The sequence below is a fragment of the Colius striatus genome, chromosome 10 (assembly GCF_028858725.1).
Source record: "Colius striatus isolate bColStr4 chromosome 10, bColStr4.1.hap1, whole genome shotgun sequence".
NCBI lineage: Eukaryota > Metazoa > Chordata > Aves > Coliiformes > Coliidae > Colius > Colius striatus.
The window spans coordinates 32,896,298-32,924,103 of NC_084768.1; the positions used below are offsets into that span (position 1 = coordinate 32,896,298).

At 44.4% G+C, this 27,806-nt stretch overlaps 1 protein-coding gene across 2 annotated transcripts in view; it reads left to right on the forward strand.

The window, feature by feature from the left end:
• Positions 1-3,675: 3,675 nt before the first annotated feature.
• The window catches only part of PLPPR5 (phospholipid phosphatase related 5), a 41,473-nt gene continuing 17,342 nt past the window's right edge, over positions 3,676-27,806 (forward strand). The window contains exons 1-3 of one of the 2 annotated variants that reach the window (XM_062003956.1): positions 3,676-3,891; positions 23,797-23,929; positions 25,847-26,097. In XM_062003956.1, the coding sequence (XP_061859940.1) occupies positions 3,688-3,891; positions 23,797-23,929; positions 25,847-26,097 (588 nt within the window). In that variant the 5' untranslated portion in view covers positions 3,676-3,687. The remainder of the gene's footprint in view (positions 3,892-23,796; positions 23,930-25,846; positions 26,098-27,806) is intronic. The other variant, XM_062003955.1, reaches the window with a different exon arrangement.

Below are 27,806 nucleotides of genomic sequence, written 5' to 3' on the forward strand. Positions count from 1 at the left end.
ATATTTTATTTAAAATTAGGTAGGAAATGAAAAGAACAAGATGAATCTATGGGGAGTCCTGGGGGAACTCCTGCTCTGAGATCAGTGGCACTATTCCCAAGAAAGTTAGTTTCAAACCAGTTTGTCATCTGAGTTTTAGATGACAATATTACCAATAGCCTTCTCAAACAAAAAGTGTTGGTTCTGGGCTTTTCTCTGCCATTCTGCTGTCATTGCATATCCCTGCTAAAAATCAGCAGGGAATGCTGTGATTGCACAATATATCTAGCTGGCGGCGTTAGTCACTGGGGAGTGTGTTCTTGTGCTTCTATTTGTTTGATTTAATGCATGTTTGCATATTCAACTGTGCAGCCAATAAACACCATGTTCATGATAATAAAAGCCTAGCTCTGGATTTACTTGATGAGCTAAGTGTGTGTTGATGAAGGCAAGCCCCAGGTGTGCAGGCCGTGCTTATGGGGTATGGCTGCAGCAACGGCAGCTTCTGCAGGGGTATCAAGATGCAGCTACATTTGGTATTAGTGTCTTTGGGCTTTGGTAATATTCTAAGCATCTTGTGGAGCTTGGACTTGTTTCACCTGTTCATTCCTAATTAGCATTTCTGTTCTTCATTATCACACCAAACAGTAGTCTAGATAGTGCAGCGGTCAACTTCTACGTACTCAGCATCAAGTACATGTATGTTTTTCACTTGGTGCTCATCAGACAGAAGCTAATCCAGATTTTAACTTACCTTTAGCAGCTGCAAGAAATATGCCTTTCAGACTTGTGCTGAGGAAAACAAAAATCTTCAACACAGGAAAGAGGAAGAAAGGGCTGAGAAAGAATGACAGTGCCAGAGCACATCTTACCTGTACAGTGCATCGTTATTTTCAGAAACACTCACAAGGTTACTGAGCTTTCAAAAACAAAAATCATTGAAGTCTCACACACCTTCTGCTTTAAAGTTCTTTGGCAGCTGGTCATCTGCTCTGTAGTTGAGCTGCTTTCTATTCACTAAGGTGACCTGACTACTTCTCTCACCTAAACATCTTTACTCTAAAAACTGCAGGTTGGAGAAAGGGAATAATTCATTCCCTTAATCCCTCAGTGAAGCTTCAAGTTCACAATCAACCAATTTGCCTGTGTAGAGCACTTTTTGGAATGGAAAACAGAGCCTAGCATTTTCATGGGTTAGTTTTTTCATCTGAGTTAACTCTGAATACTCTGAGCTGAGTCTGACTTTAAAACTCTTCTTTGACTTCTGTATTCTCTGGTTTGTAACTAAATGACCTGTCCACCTGTAGTATTTGAAGCAGGGGCACTAGATTGAGCCAAATAATACAACTGAGTATTTAATGAATTTATTCCAGCCTGTTGCACACCACTTTTTTCAAATGACTGGAAGCTACATATTAGAGTCTAAATAGTGTCATGGTTGTAGAGTAACAGAAAAGCATAAGGACAAATTCTCTTCATTGGAATGCCCCTTAATAATTCATCTAATGGCAGACAACATACACTTGCTAGACCAAGGGCATTTCTTACTACTGTGTGCATCTGCCTCATGGCACAGTGTAGACAAGAGAGGGTCAGATTCTTCTCTTCAGGTTCCCAGTGACAGGAGGGGAGGCAGCAGACCAAGGATGGCACACTGTATATTCTAGCTTAATATAAGGAAAAAAACATGTTGTACATGCCAGTGTTTGCACACTGGCACAGGTTGTCTAGAGAGGCTGTGAATCTCCATCCCTCCAGATACTTGACAGTTACTGGACTAAACAACCTGATCAATCAGGACATGTATTGAGCAGGTAGTTGGACTATGTGACCTGTGGAAAATCTTTCCAAAATCTATGATCCCAAGCCCTTCAGAGATTTTGACAGTAGCTTCAACCTCCTCTAAGCAATAGCTCTGTTGGTGTCTCTATAAATAGAAGCTGGCTTGCAACAGCAAAACGCTGGAGTGTTTTATTAGCTGCTTACTGGGAAAAGGTTGATTTTCCACAATGCCAGTTTTTTAAAGAAATATGCCGCCAGTGTATCTCTGTGGCCTCCACTCAGAGCTCAAGAGCCGAGTTTAGTGCTCACTGCTGTTTGCTTTGGTCTTTGGATCAGGCCTTATATCCTAACAAAGGCGGTATTTGTGTGCAATCGGCAGGATGAAGTGAAGGGTTTGATGTGTATGGTAACGGGTGTTGGACTGTGCTAAAGACGGGAGGGAAATGCCCTGCGTTAGGCGGGATTCACCACAAGGTGTCTCATGCCTCAGCACGTTTCTCCCAGAGGTGCGGAGCTATCCAGGAGCTGCTGCTGCCTGCCGGGAGCGTCAACAACACGTAAAAACAGCCTGGATGTGGAAACCAGGCATCAAGAGCGTGCTCCTCACGGGCTGATTAAAAAGAAATGCCCAGGCACTAACATCGGTGAATATGAACAACATGCTCCAGAAAGGGGCAGAAAATGAACACTTAAGCCAAAGAGGAACACTGGAAGAGTGATGGCACGTTATGAAACAGGGCAATCAAATCTCTCTAGCAGCCCTCACTAAGCCAGCCAAGCGGAACCTTTAAGGCTAAGGTGTCCCTTTAAAGACTGTTTCCCGGCCACATGACGTGTTGGGGTGGAAGGCAGTACCTTTCAGGACCTTCTCTTTAATCTGTTGAGTTTGAGAATCCAGACTAGAGCCCGCACACGGGTGGATCTATGCAAGCACCGAGCACAGTCTTTGTGGATGTATACGTGCTACATACGTCATTTTCAGATGAACCCTTTCCTGTTCATGTATGTACAGGTTCTCCTAGCACTGGAGCAGACTCTGCTCTTACTTTGGGATGTTACCTGGGCAAGGACAGCCTCGTGTCCACCTACCCATTTTCTTTATAGCGGTTAAATGAAAGCTGTAACCGTTAATTGCCTTAAGAGCTATCCATATACAGAAGGTGTCTTGTCGTTCCGAGGCCTTGACCACCCCAGTGTCCTGGGTTGGGCTGGGACAGGGCAAGTCGCCCGGCAAATCCGGCGACCAGTTTGCCTGGCCGGGCACGTCCGAGCGGCGGTTGCTGTCGGGCCGGGGCCGCCGCCGGGCCGCGCAGAGCCCAGAGCCCGGTGCTTCCCGGCGGGCTGGGGCAGGACGGGGCGGCGGGCAGCTCCGGGAGCTCCCGGCTGTGCGCACACCGCCCTACAGGTGTGTGTGTCGGCAGAGAAGCTCCGCGGGAAGCGGGGGAAGGTGTGGAGTCTTCACTTACTAATCGCAGCGGCGTGAGCCGCCCCGGAGCCGCGCAACTTCGCCGCCGGTGCGGAGCTTCCCGTCGCCACCTCGTCCCGTCCCGTCCCGTCCCGTCCCGTCCCGTCCCTTGTCCCGCCCCGGCCGGGGTTCGGCGCGGCGGCTGTCCCCGGGCGGGGCGAGGCGAGGCGAGGCGAGGCCGCCCCTCCCGCCGCCGCGCTCCGCCCGCCGCACGAGCCGGCGCCCGCGCTGGAGCCGGAGCCGGAGCCGGTGCGGGTGCCGGTGGCGGAGCGGCGGGCCGGGCCCCCCCCGCCGTGCCTTGCCGTGCCCTGCCCCGCCCCGCCCCGCCCGGCCCGCGCCGCTGAGCCGCCTCCGCCCGCGGTGGATGCCGGCGGGGAGCGGGCGGAGCGCGCCGCCGGGGAGGGGGGCTGCCGCGGCCGCCGGAGCCCCCGCGCGAGCGAGCGCCCGCTCCGCTCACCAGCATGCTTTACTTCCAGATGGTGATCATGGCAGGGACCGTGATGCTGGCTTATTATTTCGAGTACACGGACACCTTCGCGGTCAACGTGCAAGGCTTCTTCTGCTACGAGGGCGCGTACCGAAAGCCCTACCCGGGCCCGGAGGACCGCAGCGCCGTGCCCCCGGTGCTGCTCTACTCGCTGACCGCAGGCGTGCCCGTGCTGGTGGTAAGCAGGGGCCGCCCGCGCCTCCCCTTCTCGGGCAACTGGTCGTGCCGGACCGGGCCGAGCCTGGCAGCGAGCCCCGGCCGGAGCGGCCCCGGCGCGGGGATGCTCCGGGATGTGCCCGGCGGCGCGGACCCTCCGCGCTCCCGGCGCTGCGTGGCTGCAGCCTGGCCCCGCGGGCCTCTGCGGGCAGAGCTGCCGGCCCGGCCGCTGCCCCTGCCCCTGCCCCTGCCCCTGCCCCTGCCCCTGCCCCTGCCCTGGCCGCGGCCCCGGCCGCTGCCCGCCCCGCGCCTCGCAAGTTTATTTTTAGCAGCTATTTATGTAACTGCCGGTGCCTCTGTTCACAGCCCCGCTCGTCTCCCTTCGGTAAAAATGATCTTTTCCTTTTCGAAGCTCGTGTCGGTTGCAGGGAGATGAGTACCTGAGGGAAACCTGCTTGTTAGCTACCGCCTACTAACATTTCACCCAGTGCTAATTAGAAGACCCCCCTTGCCAGTGTATTTTTTCGAAAGTGAACCGATGTGCGCAAGGAACGGGGAGCAGCGCCTCTTGATTGGGTTGTCTCCATGTGTCACAGTTACTGATGTGTGTGCAAACTAAACCTGTGTGTCTCTAACTGAATATGATTTCTGTCAACCGCCTTTAAATAGGTATATCTTAAATGAGATTTATTTCGTTGCTTTTCTTTGGGCTTTGGGGAAAGCAGCTAAGAGGGAAAAGCAGTGAGGTGTCTTCCCTTCAAGTTGTTCAGTGTACTATTTCTGTTGTCAGGTAAAAAGGGCATTAGCATCATTCAATGACAATACTGTGGAGCAAAGACCAGGAGAGAATGAGATGGGAGTATTTCTGTTGGGGATGGATTCTGTTTAGCCTCACTAGGTGCACGCACAGTTGCACATTCCAAAAAGTCCTTGTAAATAGTTTATTTTAACCATTATAAGCAGCACTATTGAAAAAATTCACAATAAGAAGAGGCCCCTTCAGCTAGCAATCATTAGTTTCACAGATAAATTTCCTTTAATGAAAATATTAAAAAAATAGGAGAGGAGAGAAGCTTCATCAGGATGATACTATGGCAGTCCCTGGCACCGTTACCTTCTACACTGAGCACCATGGTGGTACCCAACAGAAAACCTCACGCTTAGGCTCAGCCTCAGTGTTTGAGACTGGTCTTTTTTACCTAGGGATTGAACTATGGCAAAAGATATTATGTAGGCTTTTGATTTTGTTTTCCCTCTTCCTTTGATGTCAGTTAGCTGACCATTTTATTTGCCAGTTTGTTTGTTCTTTTGAACCCTTGTATACCATTGAGATTTTAAAGGGGTTTTTTTGTTACTGGTGTTTTTCTGTGCTTTGCGTGTGAGGTTTGTTTTGCTTTTAATTCTATTTCTTTCATTTGGCTCAGGAAGTTAAAAAGATTATGTCAGATACTCATGATGAGCATCTCTTTTTCCTAATTTGTATCAGCAAAAATGTATTGGTAGTTCCCAGCCATTTCCTGGGTGCTAGATGATTGCATCAGAGAAATCACCATGACATTTTGGGTTGGCAGTCTTGTACAAAGGCTAATTAATTTGATGATATTTAGCTGTGCTTCCTCTCCCAGACATCAGTCTTTTGGCAAATGGTATGCACTGGGAGGTCAGAGCATGGAAAACCACATTGCAGTTGCCTGCATTGCACTTTGGGAAAAAAACCCCATTAAGTGGAGAACTGAGCCTGTGGGAATCTCTTACTCAGTTGTGCAGGATGTGGACATTGTCTTTGCTTGCTCCTTTCATTGAAAGAAGGAGTGAAGGTAATACTGCTTCACCAAAGCAACTTGCATGCTTTTAGCAGTAGCTGAACTTCCTTCCCAAGATTTCAGAGATGAACTAGTCTCTTCCATTTCATTTATTTCTCGTCTATGACAGTTTGAACGTAGATATTCCATGTCATTTTTGGTTTTGCTATGAATATGTCTGTGTTCCATTATTTATTTTTCTGCCTGCAAAGGTGCAAGTGCAGGCCAGTGAAGGAGATGGCTTTCTGTGAATGAAACTGTAGGGTTTCTGCAATAAACCCACTGTTGTCATGGAATACAGTTTATTAAATACTGTGATTTATGAAAAGGATTTTTGTAAAAAATCCTCTTTTTTTACCCTTTCTCTCAGTTTGCCGTATGGGGTTAGTGCTGTCCCTGAACTTTTGAGACAGAGCAACAAAAAGGCTTTACCTTGGTGTTCAGAGTAACTGGGTTTTTTTGTTTTTGAGGGGTGGGCCTTGTTGACTGAGCCACAGCGTGCTTCAAGGTAACCCAGATTCTCCTCCTGTGGCTCAGTCACTGGCTCCATTGCATGGAGTTTTGATGAAGTTACTTTAAAATCAGAAAATAAATTATTTTCTTCACTCATCTTCTATTTAAAAAATGAAAAAGTAAAGTAGCTGGATCTGTCTTGGCAAGCATCTGTCAGCAGTGGGTCTGTTGCTGCTGAGGCTCTCACACAGCTGCCCATCAAAGCTCCTGTGGCACACGAGAGCTGCAGTAGCAGAGCCAGGTTCTGGGCCATGCAGTAAGGCTGAGTACCCAGGATGGACTTGTGAGAGCTGCCTTAATCCTGGAAACTTTCAGGTTAGTCTTTAAAATGCTCCTTACTGTTCCTGCAGCCCTGGAGCAGCATTGCTGCTGTGGGCCCATCCCGAGTCATAGAGTCATAGAATGGTAGGGGTTGGAAGGGACCTTTAGAGATCATCTAGTCCAACCCCCCTGCAGAAGCAGGGTCACCTAGATCAGGTCACATAGGAACATGTCCAGGTGGGTCTTGAAGCCCTCCAAGGAAGGAGCCTCCACAACCCCTCTGGGCAGCCTGTGCCAGGGCTCTCTCACCTGAACAGGGAAAGAGTTGTTTTCTATATTTAAGTGGAACTTTTTGTGTTGCAGCTTCATCCCATCACCCCTTGTCCTGTTGCTGGCTACTATAGAAAAGAGGGATGTCCCAGCCTCCTGGATCACCCCTCAATCTCCTCTTCTCCAGACTAAACAGCCCCCGTTCCTGCAGCCTTTCCCCATATGAAAGATGTTTGTCTGCTTTGCCATCACCTCTGCCCCGTGCCATCCAGGGCTGGCCACCGCTCCTCCCGCAGGGCTCTGGCCTGAGCCGCGGAGTCCTGGGGCAGCAGCACACCGCTCGCTCTGCTGCAGCACTCGCATAGGTGCTGCCCTTGGGAAAGGGAAGCTGCATGGAGGAAGGGGGGGTTGTACTCTGCGCTTGAGACATACTGACTTTGTGTATCTACAGTCTCTTTTCAGGTATTTGTGAAGTATTAACCAAGTATTTAGTCAGCCCTGAAGTGGTCAGTTGGTTGCACTAGATGATCATTGTAGGTCTTTTCAACTGAGCTATTCTTCTACAATATCTCCTAGGTCATGTAAGAGCTAGTAAGAAGTCACATTGTTGTGCTCTTTGATTCAACATTAATCAATTAATTGTCTGCTAATAGACATATCTGCTTGAAGTTTCTGCAACTTCAGAGTTGCCCAGGTTGTGGATGCCCCGTCCCTGGATTGTTCAAGGGCAGGTTGGATAGGGCTTGGAGCAACCTGGAAAGTGTCCCTACCCATGGCAGGGGGGTTGGAATGAGATGATCTTTAAGGTCTCTTCCAACCAAGACCATCCTATGATTCACAGGTATAACAGCAATTAAAACCTCTACAAGGAAACCTGTAGAGGCATCCAGGAGCTGTTCTGTAGGATGAGAAGAGCTTTCCTCTTTTCCAGTTGGTTTCGCAGCTTTTATGTAGATTCCATGAAGTGATGCAGGATATATTGTAACATTGGTTTTCAGTCAGAAGAATGTAAAAGCCCTAAGTCTGAAATTGTGTGAAGGGAGAACAAGACTGCTGCAGAGGCAGTGCCCCTGTGTAGTCCTTTCCTCCCATCTGTCTTTGTGACTCAGGCTCGAGTTCCGCTGGCTCTGCGCTCCCATCCTTTCATGTCTGTAGCACTGAAGCTCTGCTGCACTGAGCAATTCTCAGCCCATTTTGCTTTGCTTTTCTTTCTTTATTAATTTTAGTCTTTCTTGTCACCTTCACGTTTGACTTAAAGTCGCTCCTCATCTGAGTCTGCTCAAGTATGTAATCAGCATAAGAGCGCTAGTTGAGAGCTCAGTGCTATTTAAGCCATTTCCCCAAGTGCCAGTTCTTGCTCAGTGGGCTGGTTGCTTTTTTAGACTTGTTATGACAGATGTAGCTTGGGAAATATACGTCAGTCTAATCCTTTAGCTTCCAGTAGAGATGATTTGTGGAACTGTGAATCTGGCTTCTCATGTGTTCAGAATCTGTAGAGTGATCAGTTCTGCACTGTATCTTCCTGGTAGAGCTTAATAATTTTGACCTCTCTGAAATACTACCGACTACTCTCCAGGATTCTTCCAATGAATCCACACGCCAATACGGACCACTGAAAGCAGCGAAACTGCTTAAGCAATAATTGGTGTAAAAGTCAATGTTTTGGACCTGAGATGTACTCTGGCTGTTGTATAAAAGCCAGGAGGAGGTGATGACACATTTTCATTAAGCTGTGTAAACAGTTTTATTATGCAAATGTTATTTGTTTTTATTTCCAAGTAACCAGCGGATGATGACGGCACTTTAAAATCTCCGCTCTTCTGCTCGCCTGGATGGATGGCTACCGTGTTCGTATTTTCTCTGTAAACCAATTAAAACCTCATTTGTTTCAGGATAATCCTCTTAATATCATAATTGAATTCAGACATGAAGCATTATATTCTGTTTTTTTTTAGTAGCCTGAGTGAATCTTTAAATTGGCACATCCCAAACAAGGAGTGGATGTGAAAAATTGGGCATTCTGCCTTCAGCTTAGGTTTAGTCAGGAACTTTCTTCTTTCTGATCATTTGAGGAAGGAATTTTGAAACCTGTCAAGAAAAGACAGTAAAGTGAGAGATGCAACATCACTTTTTATCTATCAAATTTTCTGTATCCTGATGCTTTAAGAAAAACCAAGATCATTCTGTGAATAATGAGAAACAGAATCTACCTTTTGAAGGGTCAGCACAGATTTTGTAACTCTCTTTATTCTTCACTGTCTTGCTGATCTCTTAATAGTTCCAGGTCTGGGCAGCTCAAGAGTAGTTCAAGGATATGCAGAGACCTGAAAGATTCACTGCTTGTTTGCAACACATAGATCCAGCTGATGTGACTGGTCAGGCCCCTGTCTCACTCTTCCTTTTTGAACCTCCTAGACCCCATTTTCCTTCTGTCACCTCTGATTCCATGTGTTTTGGTATCCAGGACTGATCAGTCTATCAGGCTGGGTTTTCAAAATGCACTTGTCAGAGTAGCTTTTAGTTAATCTGTAGTTCACTGAACCTATTTCACTCTGATATAACTTAGTGCTGTATATGAAAAAAAGATGCTAGATTGTCATCTATTTCTGGGACATCAACATACTCTGTTATCTGTCTGTTATAAGGAAAAAACATAATAGAACTAAAGATCTGAGAACAAATAGTTCTGGCAGTATCTTGTATTCCTGTAGATTTACCTCATCTTGGAGAACTCTGGGTGCTTTTAATTCCTGATGTTATTCACAGAAAGCACTACCTTCACAAATGTTTCTTCCATCCATTTTAGGCTGATTATTGTTCTGCTTCATGGCTGGTACCAAGTTGCTTTAGCTTCTAGGGATGCTTTGGTACTATCCAAAACTGAAGCACAGGGACAGAATGGAACAAACATTTCTCCTGCTCTGCTACTTGAAGTAGAAGTGGCTATTATGGATCCTGAAAGAGACTAAGCTGTTCTGTCAGTGACAGAATGCAAGGATGCACAGTTACCAGCAGCTCTGTGTTACAGAGTGAACCAATCCTAAGAATATGGAGTGGGAATTCAAGGGTTCACTTTTATCTACACGTTCTAGGGCAAGTTAGAGGAATCACCCAGCAAAGGGTTTAGTCTGTCCTGGTGCTCTGGTTTGGGAGCAATAAGGTTTTTTGCTAGCTAGATAGTTAGCTGCCAATATTTGGATATCTCCCAGTGCTGTTTTTGAAGTGACAATAGTAATGCAACAGCAGATCAGAATTGTGCATCCAGACTGGTAGGAGTTGAGGAGACTAAGCTCAGACTGAAATCAAAGGGAAATGGTTTTACTTGCATGAGGAACTTTCTTTAGCTTCTTGATTCATTCTCTGTTTCAACAAAACCTGGATAGCTTTGATTAGCTGGCACAACTGACAATGGTTAGGATTTGATGCGAAGGAGGAGTTGCCAGAATACTTTGTTTACTCTCTGATCAGGTTCCTCTTGAAGGGTTTGTTTGGGCTCTGTCTTCATAGCTCTGTTTCAACCTGTGTGCACAGCTGCATCTTCATTTCCCGGACAGTTTTCTTCTTCTATTCTCACATTTTGAGGGGTGGAGAAGAAAAAAGACATGCAAAACTTGCTGGGTTTTTTTTTAATGTGCAAAGACTGAGGACTGAAGCCACTTTTTTGGAAGAGGGGAATGCCCTGTTAGGGGAGGAGTTGAAGCTGAGGGACAGTTGACACTATGCTGTTCCTTGGTGATTTCATTGCAGTTTTACTTCTGAATAAAAAATAAATGACACTGTGAAGTCTGCAGTAACTTTTGTGCCAGATGTCAGGATTTGCCTGTTGGGATGCAGAGCCAGCCAAACACACAGTTTGATAGTCTGATGCTGTTTTTATACTGGCATGGGACTGCTGATCTAACAGGAGAAACAATAAAAGATTCAGTACCGTTGTGGGGTTTCTTGAGAAGCCTTCTTTACCTGTCTGCCTTCCTCTTGTGCTGTGATGGCTGACGTGCCCAGTGCCTGCAGAAGTTATGTTTGTACTTCCATTTGAGTGTATGATTTCTGCCGTGCTTGATGTGCAGCATGCAGCTTACTAACACTAACAACACCGAGGCCATATGCCTCATCCCACGGTAGGCACTCTGCAAGGAAAGTGGCAAGCAGATGTGAACAAGGCAGGCAAGGTTCTGTTTGCAGCAGCTGAGTGCCTGCTTGTCCTATAAACAATGCAGTTATGTTTTAAGTGAGAAATTGTTAATCCAACTAATCCTGCATGGTTAGGGACTATGTATGCATTGTAATCTGAAACAGCAGGCTGCAAGTCATAATCAGTTTCTCAGCACACAGTTCTTGCTCGCTGTACATCACACAGGATTGGGGAGATGGGTGTCCATATGATACATAATAAATGACAGCCAAAGTAGACTTGTAAGTAGCTTTAGCTGTGTTTTTCAGCCTTAAAAGCTGTATGATGTTTAAAGAGCTTTATAATGCTCTTGCAGTATCTTACAGATACATTGGAGTGAGTGATGGCCCAGCTTTTGTCATAAAACGTTCTTATTTAGCTGAGGCCTGGTACCTCACAGATTGCAAATGAAGAGCCTGGCTGAGGTGGATATTCCACATGTCCAGCACTCGGAAAACATGTCCATGTGACATGCTGCTTTAATGAGGAGTATCCATCGTAACGTGCTAGGCCTTCCTATTTATGCATAGTGCAGTGAACATGGTGTGAGAGAGGGACTAGGAAAGCAAAAGTTAGAGCACTTGCTATCTCTGATCAGCAATCTGGCTTTGCAGGTGCAGGTATGTTTAGTTGCAATGAAACACTGCAATCTGCAGCAGAAAAATTACTGTAAAGACTTTAAAAAAACTACTGTTAATCTAATCAATTGTTCATTACCCCTTCAAGATTGTCTCTCCATCCTGCATGCCATTCCCTGGGGTATGAAGCATCATAAAGCCCCCTCTGGTTGTACTGGGTGAAAACTCAGTAGACTGTGGGTTCCACTTCTGCTTACCATTCTGGGCAACACACAGTGTTACCTGGAACTTTGCATGTATTGTATAAATGTATCATAATTAGCCATTGTGTAATTATTAAACAGTATGCATTGCTAGGAAAGTTTCATTAACCTTATATACTTGGTATTGTACAACCAATGATAATTGCACTCTAGCTATGTTTTAAGAGATTACTTCTTTGCAAATAGTGTTTTTGTTTCTCTGGAGATGCTGCTTGGTGCCTCTCAGTCACGTAGGGGGAAGCAGTGTGTATGAAGACATTAATTCCCAAGGTAGAGGGTTTTTAGTTTTTAAATAATAAAGACACTCTCAAGAACAGAAGCCAGCCCAGCAATATCCTGCTGTTCTGCTTCTTTTTTCTTTCTCTACATAACATTTTGAAAGCCCCATTGTTTTCGGCTGGTAGGTTTCATGCTGTCTCTACAAGGGATCTGAGTCATCCACTTGTTTTTTTGTCATCCAAACTCTGAATAATATTATGAGGACTTTGGTCAACTTGTAGTTTGCCTCTTTACAATTCAAGTATTAAATTAGGGTCAATAAGTGGAACTCAGCTTCACAGTATAGTTATTTTGGGTAGTAATAGAGATTTCTGTGACCTGTCCATAGCAATCAATTGACTGAATAAGATTTGTTAATCACGGGTCAACTGAGCTGCAGAGACTAACCATGTGGAACTGGCAGCCTGTGCAGAGCACGAGGTGAAGTGTTTGAGTTTGACCTGCTTTAGTTAAGACTTAGGCCAATACATGTTGCCTTCTTGGATTTTACAGTGGATGCACAGACTGCCTGTAGCGTGGCTCTGCTGACAAGTGGGGACCTCATATGGGCAAACTGCTCCTGGCTGATGTCTGAAGCCTGACCTCCCCAGCTGTGGCAGTTTACAGTGGCTCTGTGCCAAAGTTCATCTCTGTACAGAGCAGTGTGTGGATGTGCCTGAGTTTCAGCACATACTTAATAGTAGTTTGATCATCATTAGTGGGCTTGGTGTCCAGAGCCTCTCCACTGCTCAGCTTCTGCCTCTCCTGCTCCCGTGGAGGCTGTCCTTGGAGCTGGACTCTGCTGTCAGGCTGGGCTTGAGGCTGAACAGCCACGGCAGCAGCCCACACACACATGACTGAGTGTCCAGGAGGTCTGAGGAGCTTGTGCTATGCTGTGCTGTAGGCACAAACATGCTCCTGGCAATGGTGGGAGGCCAGTCCAGCCCTTACACTGGTCCTCTCTGCCAAGAGCTCGTGCTTGACTGGAGTCAGTGCTTCAGTCAGTCGTGGGGACTCTTTCCAGAGCGTTTAGCAGAGGCAGATGAGATTTGTAGGCAGACTGACCTTGGGGTAGGCAAGTGGTTTGCAGCCATCTGCAGCTGGCAGAGTGAATGTATGGAGCTGGGTTGTGAGCTCTGTCAGGCTTTGCCTTGCGAAAGGGGTCTGGCCACTCAAGCAGGACGTACATTTAGCCTTTACTGCCTAGCTGTCAAGTGGTAATTGTGAAACTAGGCTTCTCTGTAAAGCACTAAATGGTGTGTGCATGAAAAGAATTAGACAAGAACTAGGCACGTACTAATTGTTAATTATCTTGGTATTGGTGGTGTTTAATCACATGCTGCAGCGCTACTTGAAGCAGCAAGGCTTTCCTGATTTGGAATGGTGTATGTGAGTGAGTGTGGTGCTGATAGAATCTTTTTATGGAACCACGTTCATTTTAAGAGTCAGTACTATGGTTTTACCCAGTATTTCTATTGTCTCTAACTCCACCATAATTGTTGTGTGACTGGATGGAGAAGGAAATCACATTATCAATATATTTGCATGTGTGAGTGTGTGTGCACAGGGTGCTGCCACAGAATAGTTATGTTTATGTGGTTGATTTGTATCCATACTACAGTTCATGTGTGTTTTTAACCTTGAATTCTGATGGCATAAAAATAATGCCTAAAATAATTATTCTCCCCACTAGAATACCTAGAAAGTTATCATATCACTGACTGTGAAAGCACCTTTCAACACAGCATACTTTGAACTTCTCTTTCTAGTTATAGCTTAGGCAGCTCAATTAATGAGAGATTAAAAGCACAATATCTGTTCATACATTTACATAGCAGTTAAGTATTTTATCTAATACTCCTTGATTGTCTTCTCAGAGAAGAGCAAACAGCAGCTCTTACAAAGTCTGCCTTGAGGACTGGCAATGTAAATGCTTCGCAGCATCTACAGTTTTTAAATAGACTCATTCATCCTTAAAACACTTCTCTCGCCCCTCGAGCCCCTTTGGAGATGTTTGATAAAGCCAGCAGCATGCTTACTGTTATTTTACAGTTCTGTGCAGAGGAGGAGGTCCTTGTTAAGGTAAACCTTTATGCCCCATTTTATGAGTGGAAGGACATTGTCACATATTGAAGGAGAGTAGCTGGGCTTACTTTGGCTGATAGACTGCAGTTGATTTTCAGAATACCATTGCATGCCTAAAAGAGCTGTTTTTATGCTCTGCTGTCTTCACAGCAAAGTATACAATCTCCCCTCTGTCTGGTAGGCATTTCCTGTACTAGGAATTTTTTGCTGAAGTTCCCCACTCTTGCTGCTCCTGTTTCAGCTCATTGGCTGCTGTGTTAATGAGGGCACTTGGGACTTCCTCTTAATTCAAGCACTGCATTGTGTAAACTCCTAAACAGGGTCAGACAACATAGTGTTGCCAGCTGCACATCTGCAGCCATCTGGATTCGTGGCAGGAGCAGTAAAATAGGCATTGTGTAGCAGAGTTGAAAGAGTGACAAGTGTGGTGCAAATCATATTTGCAGAAAAACGTAAAATAATGCCCCGTATTTGATCTACGGGATATACAGAATCACTGCTGAAATGGTCCTTCCACGCCTATACGTATCGAATAAAGACAAATGGGCTGTGCTGCTGCCATGCAGTGCTCTGTGGAAAAGCTGGCTGCCTGGTTCACTGCCACTGCACTAAGGGTTCAGTCATTATTACAGCTTGTGATGCTCATAAGCAGTTCCTGGCCCACTTCTATGCTGTCATTAAGGTTCTGTTGCTAATAAACGTCACTTCAATGTGTTTATTGTAGTAACATTTCTAAGGACAAATAATTGCCCACTGTGAAATTACAGCTTCCAAGGCTGAGGAAGGAGATACAGGTGAATGGTCACACATTGTTTTGTATCTGGGCTTAGCAGCTATTTTGGAATGTGGAAGAGAGGATTCTGATCTTTCATTTCTCTGATGCTTCCTCACTGATTGGCATCACTAGGGGCTGCTGCTGGAATAACATCATGGGTCTGCCTGAAGTCACTAGAGCTTCTGATGTTAATTGACTTTGGTGGAGCCACAGTGTCACTCACTTTGACTGTGTCAGTGAAGTGTCAATGCAAGTTGCAGTCTCTGCGTTTCCATGAAAGCTTTTATCTGGTCATTTGTTTCCTGGATTTCACAGGCACTAGAAGTGCGGATTTATACCATCAGGTTTTTTCCCTCAGTAGTTTTACTGCTGGTTTTATGCTGAATATACATGTTATGCACAAATAGACCCTGATGTGAGGCAGCTCAGAATAAAGTCATGGTTCTAGATCAGGTACTTCCTATGCAATAGATTTTAAAGAGGTTTTAACTCATATTTAATGACACCTGAATCCTTTGCAGCAATTGCTTACAGTGTGAAGACTACAAAGTATTATATGAGATAATGACTTTGAGGAAGTATGCTCAGGAGTGGATGTTCCAGTTTTGTTCTTTTCTTTCTGTTTTATCTGATCTGTTACCTTTCTCGAGCACTTAGCACCTCTCCCCTGTAAAAATGGCTTGGCTTCCTCCTTTGGTTTTGTTGTGTTCCCGGGATGGCATTCATTGCTAAAATCCACGTCCCCACTTTCAAGTATTGCTCTAGAGTGTCATAGGGTTTCATGGACAACCCAGACCCTGCTCAGTTTAGTGGAGATGTTATCTTTGATTTCAGCTGGAGAAAGATAATGTCCTTAATGTATTTAATGAGTTGTAGCTTAGGTAATTGCGGAGGAAGATGCTCATACAGAGTGGAACTGGTTGTGTGCTTTGACAGAAAGCTGGTTTATTGAGAAGGTGACTTTAATAAAAAAGTACCAGATTTACTTATTGATCTGTCTAGCTAAATTTATCATTATGAATCAAATACTAATTGACAGTAACAAGCATAAGTAAAAACCAATTACTTGAGTGTGTTTTGCAGACAAGTATACTTTGCCACAAAAATCCAGGAGATAATTTTACAGGTATTAATGGCCTGTGCAGTCTCTTTCTCAGAGCTGGATTAAAACATGGGATGCTTATACTGGTATGGTGTTCAGTCCTTGAGTTTTAGTTGTTTGATGACAAGGGCATTTCAGTGAAAGCAGCATTCCTTGAACCGATCTCAGGAGTAACCTGTCTGCAAAATGTGACTGACCTTGAGTAGAAGTCGGAGCGAAGAAATGCTGAGAAGCAGGAAATTCGGATATTCTCCTTCCTCTGAGCCTCTGAGAACAGTTGGCTCCAGTCATATACTGACTGTAAAACCACTACTTTGTGACCAGAATCTTTAAGAGATGCCTTTTATGTGATCAGTTTTTATTCAACCAGGGATGAAAGACCGTTTCTGTGGAATTTTGCAATTGAATCTTCATCCTTGGTAGAAAAGTACAGTTGTGTAGATCACCTAAGGATTAAAGCATGAAGTCACGTCGCTGTGGGAAAGGGTTGTTGGCACAGGTATCATAAGCACTGCTATTGTGTTCATCAAGGAGTAATGTTTTCAACATGCACAGAAGGGCTGAGAGACCAGTCTTCCTCAACATATAGAACAAAGTACTGGGTTTTTTTGGACAGGCAAGAAACAAAGGCATTTACCAAGGCCAAGCAATAAGGAGCCACAGTCGTTTTCACGTGGATCACTTGAAGTCCAATAGAAGACTTCCATGGTACAGCTGAGTGCAGAGCTGAATGTACTCTGTGGAACTCAGCTTCTGACAGGGAAAATAAATGGTGGGACTTTGAATGGTTTGTTTTTCCTTTCCAAATATGATGGTGTTGCAAAGGTTGAAGCTAAACACCTGAAAAAAATGGAAACATTTTGGTGTAAAGTTCTCAAAATCCCTACTGAAATAATTATATAGAACAACATTTCTCAAGTATCATGCAGAGATCTGGAGACTAAAATTAGTTGCTGTTTGGTTGTATTACAAACATACCTTGTCAGGAAGATGGGTTGTAGGGTGAAGTGTGGAGCTTGGGAACTTTAGATAACGGCATTCTTGGTTCTGAAAAAAGAACATGAGAACAAGCTCTGATGGGGAATTCACACAGGTTTTAAGGACCTTATCCAGGATTTTTCAACCTAAAGTAACTTTGCCTTTTGAAACGTGCACTGATGCTTGTAGAAGACAGTTTGGAATTCATTCTTTTCTGCTCTCCATTTCCAGAGCAGGATTGCCATGTTTTGGGTGCCAGTAAGTTTCTCTGGCTTTCTTTTCTTTCCAGCTTTTGAGTGTTTTTTAAAAAATTATAAAATTCAGGGCATGGGCAAAGAAGTTCTCACCAAAATCCGTTATCTGCTGCCTCCTGGAATGTGCTCTTTGAGAGTGCTTGTGTCAGCATTGTGAAGCTGTGCCAGCAGTCACAGTTTTGGAGCCAGTTGCCAGACACTTACTTGGCCCCCAGACTGCCATGTTAGCGTTACTGAGATTGTTTTCCAAGCCCCTAGGCCATTCCTAATGCCTTGGAGAACTGCAGTGCAGAGCAGCTGGGTACTCTTCATCTCACAGCAGCAGGAAGGGTTTGAGTAGGGAATGTCATGGCAAGCACAGTGGGTGAAGTGGGCTGAATGGGGACATGCAGGTGCGTGCAGCCTCTGCTGCTGTTGCAGAGCATCCAATGCAGGACCTGCTGTCACATGCCACAACTTTCTGTCCCTCTCTGGCAGTGGCACAAGACCCATCTCTTAGTTACTCTCATAGTAGGGGAGTCCTGGAAACTGTTTCTCAAAATGATCTTTTATATACCCAAACTTTGTTGTGGCATGGTGTGACTGCAACCCTGGAGCCAGCTGTGCAGAGGCTTTGCCTGTTGGATGAGAGCAGACACCTTCTGTGTACACGAGCAGTTGCTTGCTTAGGCAAGACAAAGGAGGAGGGGGTAGGAAGCTTTTAGAGAGACTGTACTAAAAAATGTTTCAACTTTTTCTGTTGTATGGTAAAGTAGTGAATGAAGACAATGTAGCACATAATGAAGTTGTCTGTGTCTGTGATAATGTGCTCACGCATTCACTTGAGGCTCCCTGGTTGCAAATGCTTGGCTGTTATGTCCCCCTTGCTTTTAAATAACAGTAAAGTCTTAAAGAGAGCAAGCTCTGCAATTGTTATGTACTATGTGTGCAGTGTGTTACAAAGAGCAGTAAATAGTATTTGTGCCTGTAGAGGTAGTGTTAGTGTTTAGCAACATATGGCATAGTCAGCACAACAGAGAAAAAAAGTAAAGCAGAAAGTATGTGACTATTAGATCTATGATCTCATACTGCTGTTTTTCTTTTGAAAATGAGCAAAATGTTGGTGTTTTTCTCCAAAAAAACAGAAGTGTACATATTTTTAAACCCAAAGTTCCTGGGAAAACAAGGCTGAGCATTTTTCTGCACATCTTTCTCTAGAAAAGCAAATTTCTTTTGAAATGTTTTCTCCAGACTTCCAGGAGCTGCTCTACAGCCAGGTCCTGTATGTCCATGCTGGAAGCAAGGAACGATATTTTGTGTTTCACCAACAGCAGACAGATTTAGCTGGGATTGTTCATTTTTCTCAAAACTACTGGTCATCTTTTACTATAGAAGATGTACTTCTGTACAAATCAGGCAGGGCATTGGCTGTCAGTTTAAGCAAGGGAGAAGCAAGGAGAACAAGAAAAACACAAAGAAAATGGCCTGAAGGGAAGGCTCTGCATAATGAACTTGAAATTGCTACAGCTGGAAATACTGTTGCTGCTTTTCCTGCCAGAGCTGTCACCTCACACAGCAATTTTAGCGTAAAGCAGAGAGTGGAGCTTATCTACAGCATCGCTCAGGACTGAGCTCTGTGCTGCTCCATTCCTCAGGCTCCGGAGACTCTTGTGCTCTGTGCTGTGACATTTTTAAAGGGGAAATAGGCCAGAAGTAGCCCATGGTCTTGCTAAAAGTTAAGAAGAAAAGATAAAGAACAGGAACAACAGAGCTCACGGGAGCTGTATTTTAAAAAGGAACCTGCCCCTCGTGAAACGGGAACTCCCGAGTGCAATGGAGGAGGAAGCCGTGTAGCTCGCAGGAGCAGTTTGCCCGGAGATACAGAGACTACCCCCAACATTTTTAGCTCCAGTTCCCAGCTTCCCTTCCTGCCTGATAAGGGAATGTGAGGAAGCTCATTCTAGAGAGAAAAGCAGAGTGGACTGGCTGTCTCCTCAAAGAGACAATCCTTGCCATATTATTTCTCGAAGGTGGTCTCACAGAATCCTTGGTCAGGGTTCAAGCTGTGCCTAAATGAGAGAAACATCATGAATGAAGTCAGAACAGAAATGACAGTGCACGATACTGTCAAGTGTTCTTCATGACTTGAAGCTCAGAGGGTGGATGAGAATTCTTTTTAATGCAATAACTACTTCTCACTGTTACTCATCTACCTGAGCAGTTGCTGTAGCTGCAGCACAACCCTGAGAACTGGCAGAGAGGGAATCGTGTGTTCTACCACATTCCCTGGCCCATGTGAAGGTTTGTATACCCTGAAGTAGGAGTTAGCTGGAGAGATCTATGAATGGACACATAGAAATTTCTTTCCTAATGCCAAATAGAGAGTATCAATGTTAAATTGTAGGATTTATCTCCTTTACAGACCCTCAGATATTTTGTCATCCAAATGAATGTTTAATTCTTACTTAATCCTAGGTTTTTATAGGAAATTGCATCATAGATGGTGAGGTAGTCTGTAAAATAAGCCTCATTGGTATTTCAGAAGTGCAGATTTAAGGTCATTTATTTATACAGGTACTGGCAGTTGTAAACCATACATGGCAAGAGAGGAAGTTTGTTTATGGATTCAGTTCACTGGAAAACCAACAAGGTCAGAGCTGCTCTGGCTCTCATATTTGGAATGAGTCAGGTTTGACACTTCAAGTTGAAAAAGAGCTCAGAATTGAAAACCAAGCATATACTGGATAGATGATTTTGGGAAGGACATACTAGGTTTCTAAATTGACATGCAGTGTTAAAACTAGGAACAGCTTGCCTGGATTCAGGAAAATGACTAATACAGAAAAAACCCCTGCGCTGGTTTGGGAGGAAGGGAGTGTGTACTGAGCACTGTAAGTGTCCTGTGCAGGAGACAAGGAAAAGAGCAGGTATTGGCTGGTTGGTGACAAATTACTAGTACCGAATCAGCTAAGAAATTACTCATGAGCCATGAGTTAAAACAAGAAGAAGTATTAATTTTAGATGTCCTCCCTCCCCAGCTCCGTTGCTGGCTGTGGAATGGATTGTCACGGCGCAGGCAGGGTGCCATTGCCATGGAGATGCTTGTGAGAACTCTTCCTAGAATTTAGATTTTGCTGGGTTAAGGCTTCTTTTCCATGCTTCCATAAAAAGAGAGGATCATCTAAATGCTAGTTATGAAGTATGTATTAATATTAAGTACAGTGAGTTTTATGCTGTTCCTGTTGCACTTTATATAGTGACCCGGGACTAAGGGCCTTCCCTGAGGTTACAGAGAGAGGCTGGAGCAGAACAAGGACCTGATCACAGCCTGTCAGAGCTTAGGCTAGTGCCTGTAGGGCAATCATTCTCTGTCGTGCTCCTCCTTGTAAAAGTGATGTACAGTGCCATTCCATCAAAGGACTGCAAAAAGTATATCTAGATATGCTCTTTGGGACACTGGAAAGCCTGCAGTTTGGTAGTCTTCATGGGAACACTGTTCCTTTCCTTATAGTTGACATACTGTAATTCTATGTCAAAAGGTTTTCTCAGCCTTAGGGATGGCCTCTGCTTTTAATAGCCATAAAGATATCTGTGAGCTAGAGAGCTTTAATTGCATCATTCTTCAGGAAATCTCTACAGTGATCTCAAGTAGCATGATCCTGTTGGACAGAATAAGGTAAAAGGTACTTCCAATACACTCACTTTTTACATTGCAAATTATGTGTCTCTACTTCAACTTGTGTTGCTCTGTCCAAAAGTGTGTTGTCAAAGCTTTCAGATTGTCCATTGCAATCCTTCAGTCAGTTTTTGAGTATTCAAAAAACTTTCCACCCCCAAGACATAGCCAAGAAGTACACAAGTTATATTAGATGTCATATGTTGGCTGGCTGCAACTCACGTAGGCAGTGGAAGGGGTAATGGCAGTCCCTGTGCCAGAGGGAATACACAAATTGGTCCTGCAATATTTCAAGCATGCAAATGATGGTAAAGGGCAAGAGGGAGATGTAGAACTGATCGTTGCCAGTGGTGCCGGAGAGAAGGAGGGGAAAGAATTGCACTGGGAAACAGAATCTCTCCTGGGATGTACTGAGTTTGAAAAGGATTTTCCTTCCATTTCTGCAACATCAATAGGCTGTAGGAAGGAGAACAGCTTTAGTTGAGCTGCCAGGACAGACAAATACAGATTCCAGAAGGATTCTATCACAGCAAAGGCGCAGAAGTGTAGAGATCAATGCCTGTTGTGCTCAGTGGCATATCTCACTCTGTTTCTGAGGCTAGAGCACTAGGCCTAGTATAGCGAGAGTTTTGTCTTTAGCTAAGTTTTGCATCATTCTGACCCTTGCACCTATGTACTCACTGTAAGAGTATCTTTGAATAAGAACTGAGACCTTCAACACTGCTCCCTGCTATTCCCGGAGCAGAGTTTTCTTCATGCAGGTCACAAAGGAAATATAACAAGGAAGGGTTGTCAGCAGCAAAAACCTAGATGCAGCTGATGAAGACAAGTTGCTGGAAGTGAGGCTTTCCTCACTTGGTAGCATCCCTACCAAACAGAAAGAAGAACCTGTATTCCAAGACCAGCAGATGCAGAAGCCCTCTCAGAGCCGGAGAGCTGAGCTTGCTGGCACACACTCTCCGTGCTCTTACAAAAGATCAAGCACTGTATATCACAGATCTTTCCTTGTGCTGGATTCTGCCTTTCCCTGGAGGCTGGGAATCTGCAGTAATTTTACAGAAATGTGTGCAGTTCAGCAGAAAAGCCAGTTAAATGCAGAATTAGGCAGAGTTCGGGTCGCCTAGTCCTTGATGTGTCAATATTTCAGAGGAGAAAAGGGAGTTACCGTGAGTAACAGCAAAAATGGTGGTGGTTCAGTTCTCACCTTGATGAATCATATTAAAACTGGGGTTTTTTTGTTTAGGTTTTTTTTCATGAGCTGTAGGAGTCATTGGGCTGTTTTATCCTTATCAGCATCACAATGATGACCTTGAATTCAAGACTGACTTATGTTTCATATGTGCACTGATCATTTGTTAGTTGTAGATGAAGGAATTGTGCTTGAGTGTGCTGCAGATTTGCTTACATCAAAGTAGAGAGGGGATACTTGTTAGGTCAGGTATTGAAATCTGTTTCATCTAAAAATTCCATTGGGATCTGAAGCCACTCTAAAGTAACAAATGATGACTGTTTCTGAGACAGAATTAGCTTTGCTTTTTACATGCTTGCCACCACAGTTATTTCTGTTATTTGTGCTACATTATTTATTAGAAGCACGTTCCTCCCCTGTGACACAATTTAGCCCAAAGTCATCTGTGTAGATCTACAGATAAATAACATTAATTGTGTTCTTCCTGTTGACAATGAGCTGTGCTGCTGAGCCATTGCACGTGGTTGTTTTTGGTAATTGGTGCTGTGTATAAGCTGTTCAGACCTGTTGTGATACATGGGAAGGTTTATAATTTCTGTTAGGTTCAAGGCTTAGAAAAAACTGGGCAATGAAACAAATCTGGTGGCATCATTTCTTCTGTTTGTGTAATATTAACACTTGAGTTTTCTGGTCTTCATTCCTGTTTGTCAAACTGTGATGTACCTCTCGGTAAGCTTTACTGCTTTTCCAATGGCAGAGCAGAAGAGCCTTGCCTTTGAGTCCCATAGTGAACTGAAGTACTGTGGTCTCTATTTCACCCTTCTAATCTATTCTTTCTTATCATACCTGTGCTATCTGCCATACAGCTTCAGCATCACAGTTTTAGCTAGATAGATGCTTAAGGCTTGGCTTTGGCTATTGAATCTAAATACTGTAACTGTTATGAGTAAATCAAATGAAAGGTCATGTTTTGCTGTACCAGTAAATGCATATCTTAGAGGGAGTATTTGCCACCAAAAATAGTTTGTTTATTTATTTGTGCATGTGTTTTTGGGGTTGTGGGTGATTTGTTTGTTTTCATTATCTGCTAGCCATAATGCGAATGATCTGTAGACATGACAACTTTATTCATTTGGGTATAGTGAATGTGAAACAGGCCATGCCTAATGTTAAAATATCAGTGGTGACACTTTGTTCAAGCGTAAGGAGCAAAGCTAAAGCCAGACTTGATAAACTCAGTTGGCGAAATATGAATCAAACCCTGTTAAGTACCTCCTGGCAAACCAATCCTCTGATGTGAACAACGGCTCTCGTGTGGTTTCTTTTTGCTTTGTCCTCCATCACGGTCCAAAATTTAGAACCAACCCTGTAAAGTGCTGAGTGTCACTGAAAGCTATGTGGGAACTGAAATATTCAGCATCTTTCAGGATGAGGCCTTTCCTTTGGCCAACATCTTGTGCATGATCCGATCTGTTATTCTTGAACTAATAGATTTCTTCCTCTTTCCCCTCATCCTGAAAACTAGGTTATGTTACATTGATTCCAAGTCCTGGTCACAGAAGTTTACTCTCTTTTGATGCAGATAAAGTACAGCAAGCCACAAGCATGTTTCCCTCACAAGAAGATTAACATAGAGACCTTGGTTCACTTGTGTTGTGTTTTGTGCTGGTTTGCTCGTTTCCCTAAGATGAGATAGCCATCTCTCATATGAGTGTATTGTACTTGCTGTAATCTCATGTACCATTTCTCTCCCCTTTTTTCTCGTTCCCTAAGATTATCGTTGGAGAGACTGCAGTGTTTTGTCTACAGTTAGCTACAAAGGATTTTGAAAACCAAGAAAAAACAATATTAACTGGAGACTGTTGTTATATAAATCCACTGGTGCGCAGGACCATCAGATTCCTTGGTATGAGCAAAGCTAACGCTTTCGTGTTCTGAATGGTGAGAGTGATCAATTGTGTCTCAACTTTGACCTAGTGAAAATACTCAGATAACCATATGGTGTTTCATGTGTAGTCTTAACTCAGGTGCACTGAATTCTCTCCTTTTGGGTAGCAAATGAAGCTTCTTGGAAGTTTAGAAGCCAAGCCTGGTTTAGGTACTTTCTTAGTCTAGAGATTGTCCATGCTCCACTGAAGTGTGCTGTAACTCCCCCATTGACTTCAGGAGACATGAGCTGTCATCCTTTCTACTTAGTTCATTGGAAATGTATTGAGAAGTAGAAGCACCGCCACTCAAAATGCCTATTGAATACTCCCTGATGCTGCTTTTCTCTGTGTGTGCATGCAGGGACGCCATAGCAGGGCTCAGTTCTGTTGTTTGCATCTCACAGTTGTGTATGAAACAGCTGGAGGAAGGAAGCCCTGGGGCAGCTGGTCCTCTCGTGTGCCCCAGTGGCAGGAGGAGGAAGGGGATGTGCAGCTGTGTGTGTATTTGCAGTGTCTGTGTGAGGGCCATGTCTGCCCTCAGAGAGCGGGTTTGCTCACTGTCACACCACAGTGCTGCAAGTTATTAAGGAGACTGTCCTTGCATGGATCCAGAAGAGGGGAGGAGGGATGATGAGGAGCTCCTACCACTCTGGTTGTTCTGTGTGTAATCAGTGCCTGTGTTTCCTTCCCACTTGCTGGGCCCTCCTTGCTCACAGAAGGAAAACAAATTGGGAGGGAGGGAAGGGATGAGAATGGCCACCACACTGTTCTGCCAGGTGAGGCATCACTAATGCATCACTAAGGTCACCTGTGCTGGGGTACTGCACACCCTCAGGGCTTGCTGAAAGGGCCCTTCTAGGCAGCCACTTGGTGTCTGACAGCTCAGGGTGAATTAAGGTCAGTGTGCCATGCTGGCCAGCCAGGCTCCCAGGAACCTCCTCAGGCTGGTAGCTTTGCTGATGGAAACACCCAACTATCCCAGGTGCAAATGTTTCTATGGCATCGTGTCTACATCCACTAAAGTCCTCATGGTGCCCCATGGAGTTGGGAACTGCCAGAACCCACTGTATTCCCAGTGAATTGAGGTATGGGAAAGGTAAGGTGATGTGTCTGTGGAGATACAGGAGGAAATCTGTAGCTCAGGTGGAATTTGAACATGCACCTGCTGGCTCTGCCTCCCAGACATGGTATTGTTTGCATTTCTTTCCAGAGCTCATTTTCTGCTTCCAAAGGGACAGAAAAACATATCTGTTTTCTTTTAAATAATCAGATACATGCATTTCCATTCTGATGAACAAGTGCACTAGCCTAATGCTTTGCTTGTATGTCTGATAAAACCCCCTATCTTAGTGTGAGTAGCTCCTCAAATGTATAGATCTTTAGCTCACTGTGGTGGTACTGTGATTATATGCCATGCATATAGATGTACCCCATAGCAGTCAAATGGAGACAAGTCATGAATGGCAGTACTGAATGATTCAGTACTTCAGCTGCTTTCCAGCTAGGAAGGGGAAATATGTTTGTCCAGTATGTGTTACCTCTCCATGAGAGCCTGACTTCCTTGGTTCTCAAACAGATTTACAGGGTGAAGAATGTGCATCTATTTCGTGAACATGGGCAAAAGTTAGGTACCAGTGTAGTTAGCTGCCCCAGACAGGGAGGCCTAGGGAGCAAGCTACTTGCACAAGTGCTGAACGTGCTCCTTCAAAGGATGGAGAGAGATCAAGCGTGCTGGTACGCAGCGCTGCTGCTGGGCTTGTGGGGCAAGGACTGACCCAGAGGTGAGCCAAGGTCTTTAGGGTGCAATACTCCCAGTGGAAGGAGCTGGTATGTTACTGTGATGAATACTCTATGTTGCCCTGGAGTGAAATTTAACTCTTTGTTTTCCTCTTTAGGAATTTACGCATTTGGACTTTTTGCTACGGACATCTTTGTAAATGCTGGACAAGTAGTAACAGGGAATCTTGCACCACATTTTCTTGCACTTTGTAAACCCAACTATACAGCACTTGGATGTAAACAGTATACACAGTTCATCAGTAGTGTACATGCCTGTACTGGAAATCCAGACCTTATCATGAAAGCCAGAAAGACATTCCCATCCAAAGAAGCAGCACTAAGCGTATATGCAGCTATGTATTTGGCTGTAAGTATGTCCTACTATTTCATCTCAGTGGGGTTTTGAGAGCAAATGGCTCACACTGTGAGGGGAGGAGGGAGGGATGGGGAGCAAATAACACAAATATTGGCTAATATATATGGTAAACGTCCTATGAGGTGCTGTGAGACCTGGAAGAATTTGATTAGTTTGACTTAATCCTGACAGATACAGGTGTAATGGCTCCCTGAGCCTTGAAAGCTGAGGGGCAGTTGTCCAGAAAGGGTTCTAGATTTAGGTTAACAGAGCTCTTTGTTTGCTTTTTCCCCATGTCTGGACAATATGGGAGGAAGCTTAGCTGAGTGGTAAAAAATAAGGGTGGGGATTGCCTGTGAGTGGTAGTGGTTCCTTTCCATATTTTAACCTGGGGATTAGAAGAATTGCACATAGTTGTATTCTTTGGTGAAGCAGAAGAATGGGCATATGTAAGTGTCTGACCTCTGCAGGTTTCTGTGCACGTCTCTAGGTACCAGAATTGGTATGTGCAGATACCTCAGTGCTCATGCAAAATCAGTTTGGCTTTTATTCTGCAAAGAAACAGGGACAAGACCATCCAGCCAGTCTTCCCTGTCTCCTCTCTTGATAGAGGGAGTGATGAGCGGGACTGGGATAAAAACTTGTGTTTACTGCCTGGCATCAGAACTGTTTTAGAGGCTATTGAGAAGTGCGAGGCAGCAAGTGAGGGCTAGAGTGACTAATCAGCCTCACTCAAGTAACTGTGCAGAACTCGCTGGCTTAGTTTGGAGTGCACATTGTTCTTTTCTTGAGCAAAGGCCCATCTTGTTTAGTAAAGTTGTCCCCAGCACATATCTATGGAGTCTCTGACCTGTGCTGGTAATCACAGTCCTGTGTGGCCCTTTGGATGGCCCAGGGCTGCCATTGCAGTGTCCATGGGAAACAAAGCAAATGTGTGTACCTCTGTGATTGTTGCAGGAGTCACCCCTTAAATCTCCTCAGTATGTGTGTGTGGCATATATATGTGTGTATGTAGACCTGTGTGAGTGTGTACTGCTTTGGAGCAGATATTTAATGAATTGACTTTTGTCATAGAATCATCATGGTTGGAAAAGACCTCAAGATCATCGAGTCCAACCACTATTAACACTCACTTCAGATTGATCTTGAAACCGATAACTTGCCAGCATGGCAAAGATGCCAACCCCATCCCCAGACAATGTGCCAACTCCATGCTTCTGAGTATGGTTTTAGAAGCAGTTGCTTAAAACCTGCAGCACTGACAGTAACATTTACCATGAGTTCCTTGTGAGCAATGTCTGATTAAGAGCTGTGGCTCATCAGTCGGTACAGGCAAGCGTTATCTACAAATAAGAGATGAGCAATAGCATTCTATTCTAACTCAAGGCAAGTGTAAGACTCCTAATACTATTGTCTTTATTTGGGGAGATATCTAAGGCTTTGCTTCACTGAAACATACCTCTAAATTTGGTGCAAGCTATTTTAGAAAATATTCAGCATTCTTCAGTTTAATTGCTCCTATTTTTCTCATCCATCTGTAAAGCTGGATTTCCACTGTTGCCATGAATCACAGTCACCAAAGGAAACCAACTGTTCAGCTGCTGCAATGCAGGAAGGAAAATAGTATTAGTGCATTTTGAAAACAAAAAGTAGACATTAGTGAGGTCTAATGCCTAGTATCAATGGCTTTTGACATGACAGGGGTATTTTATGCAAACCTT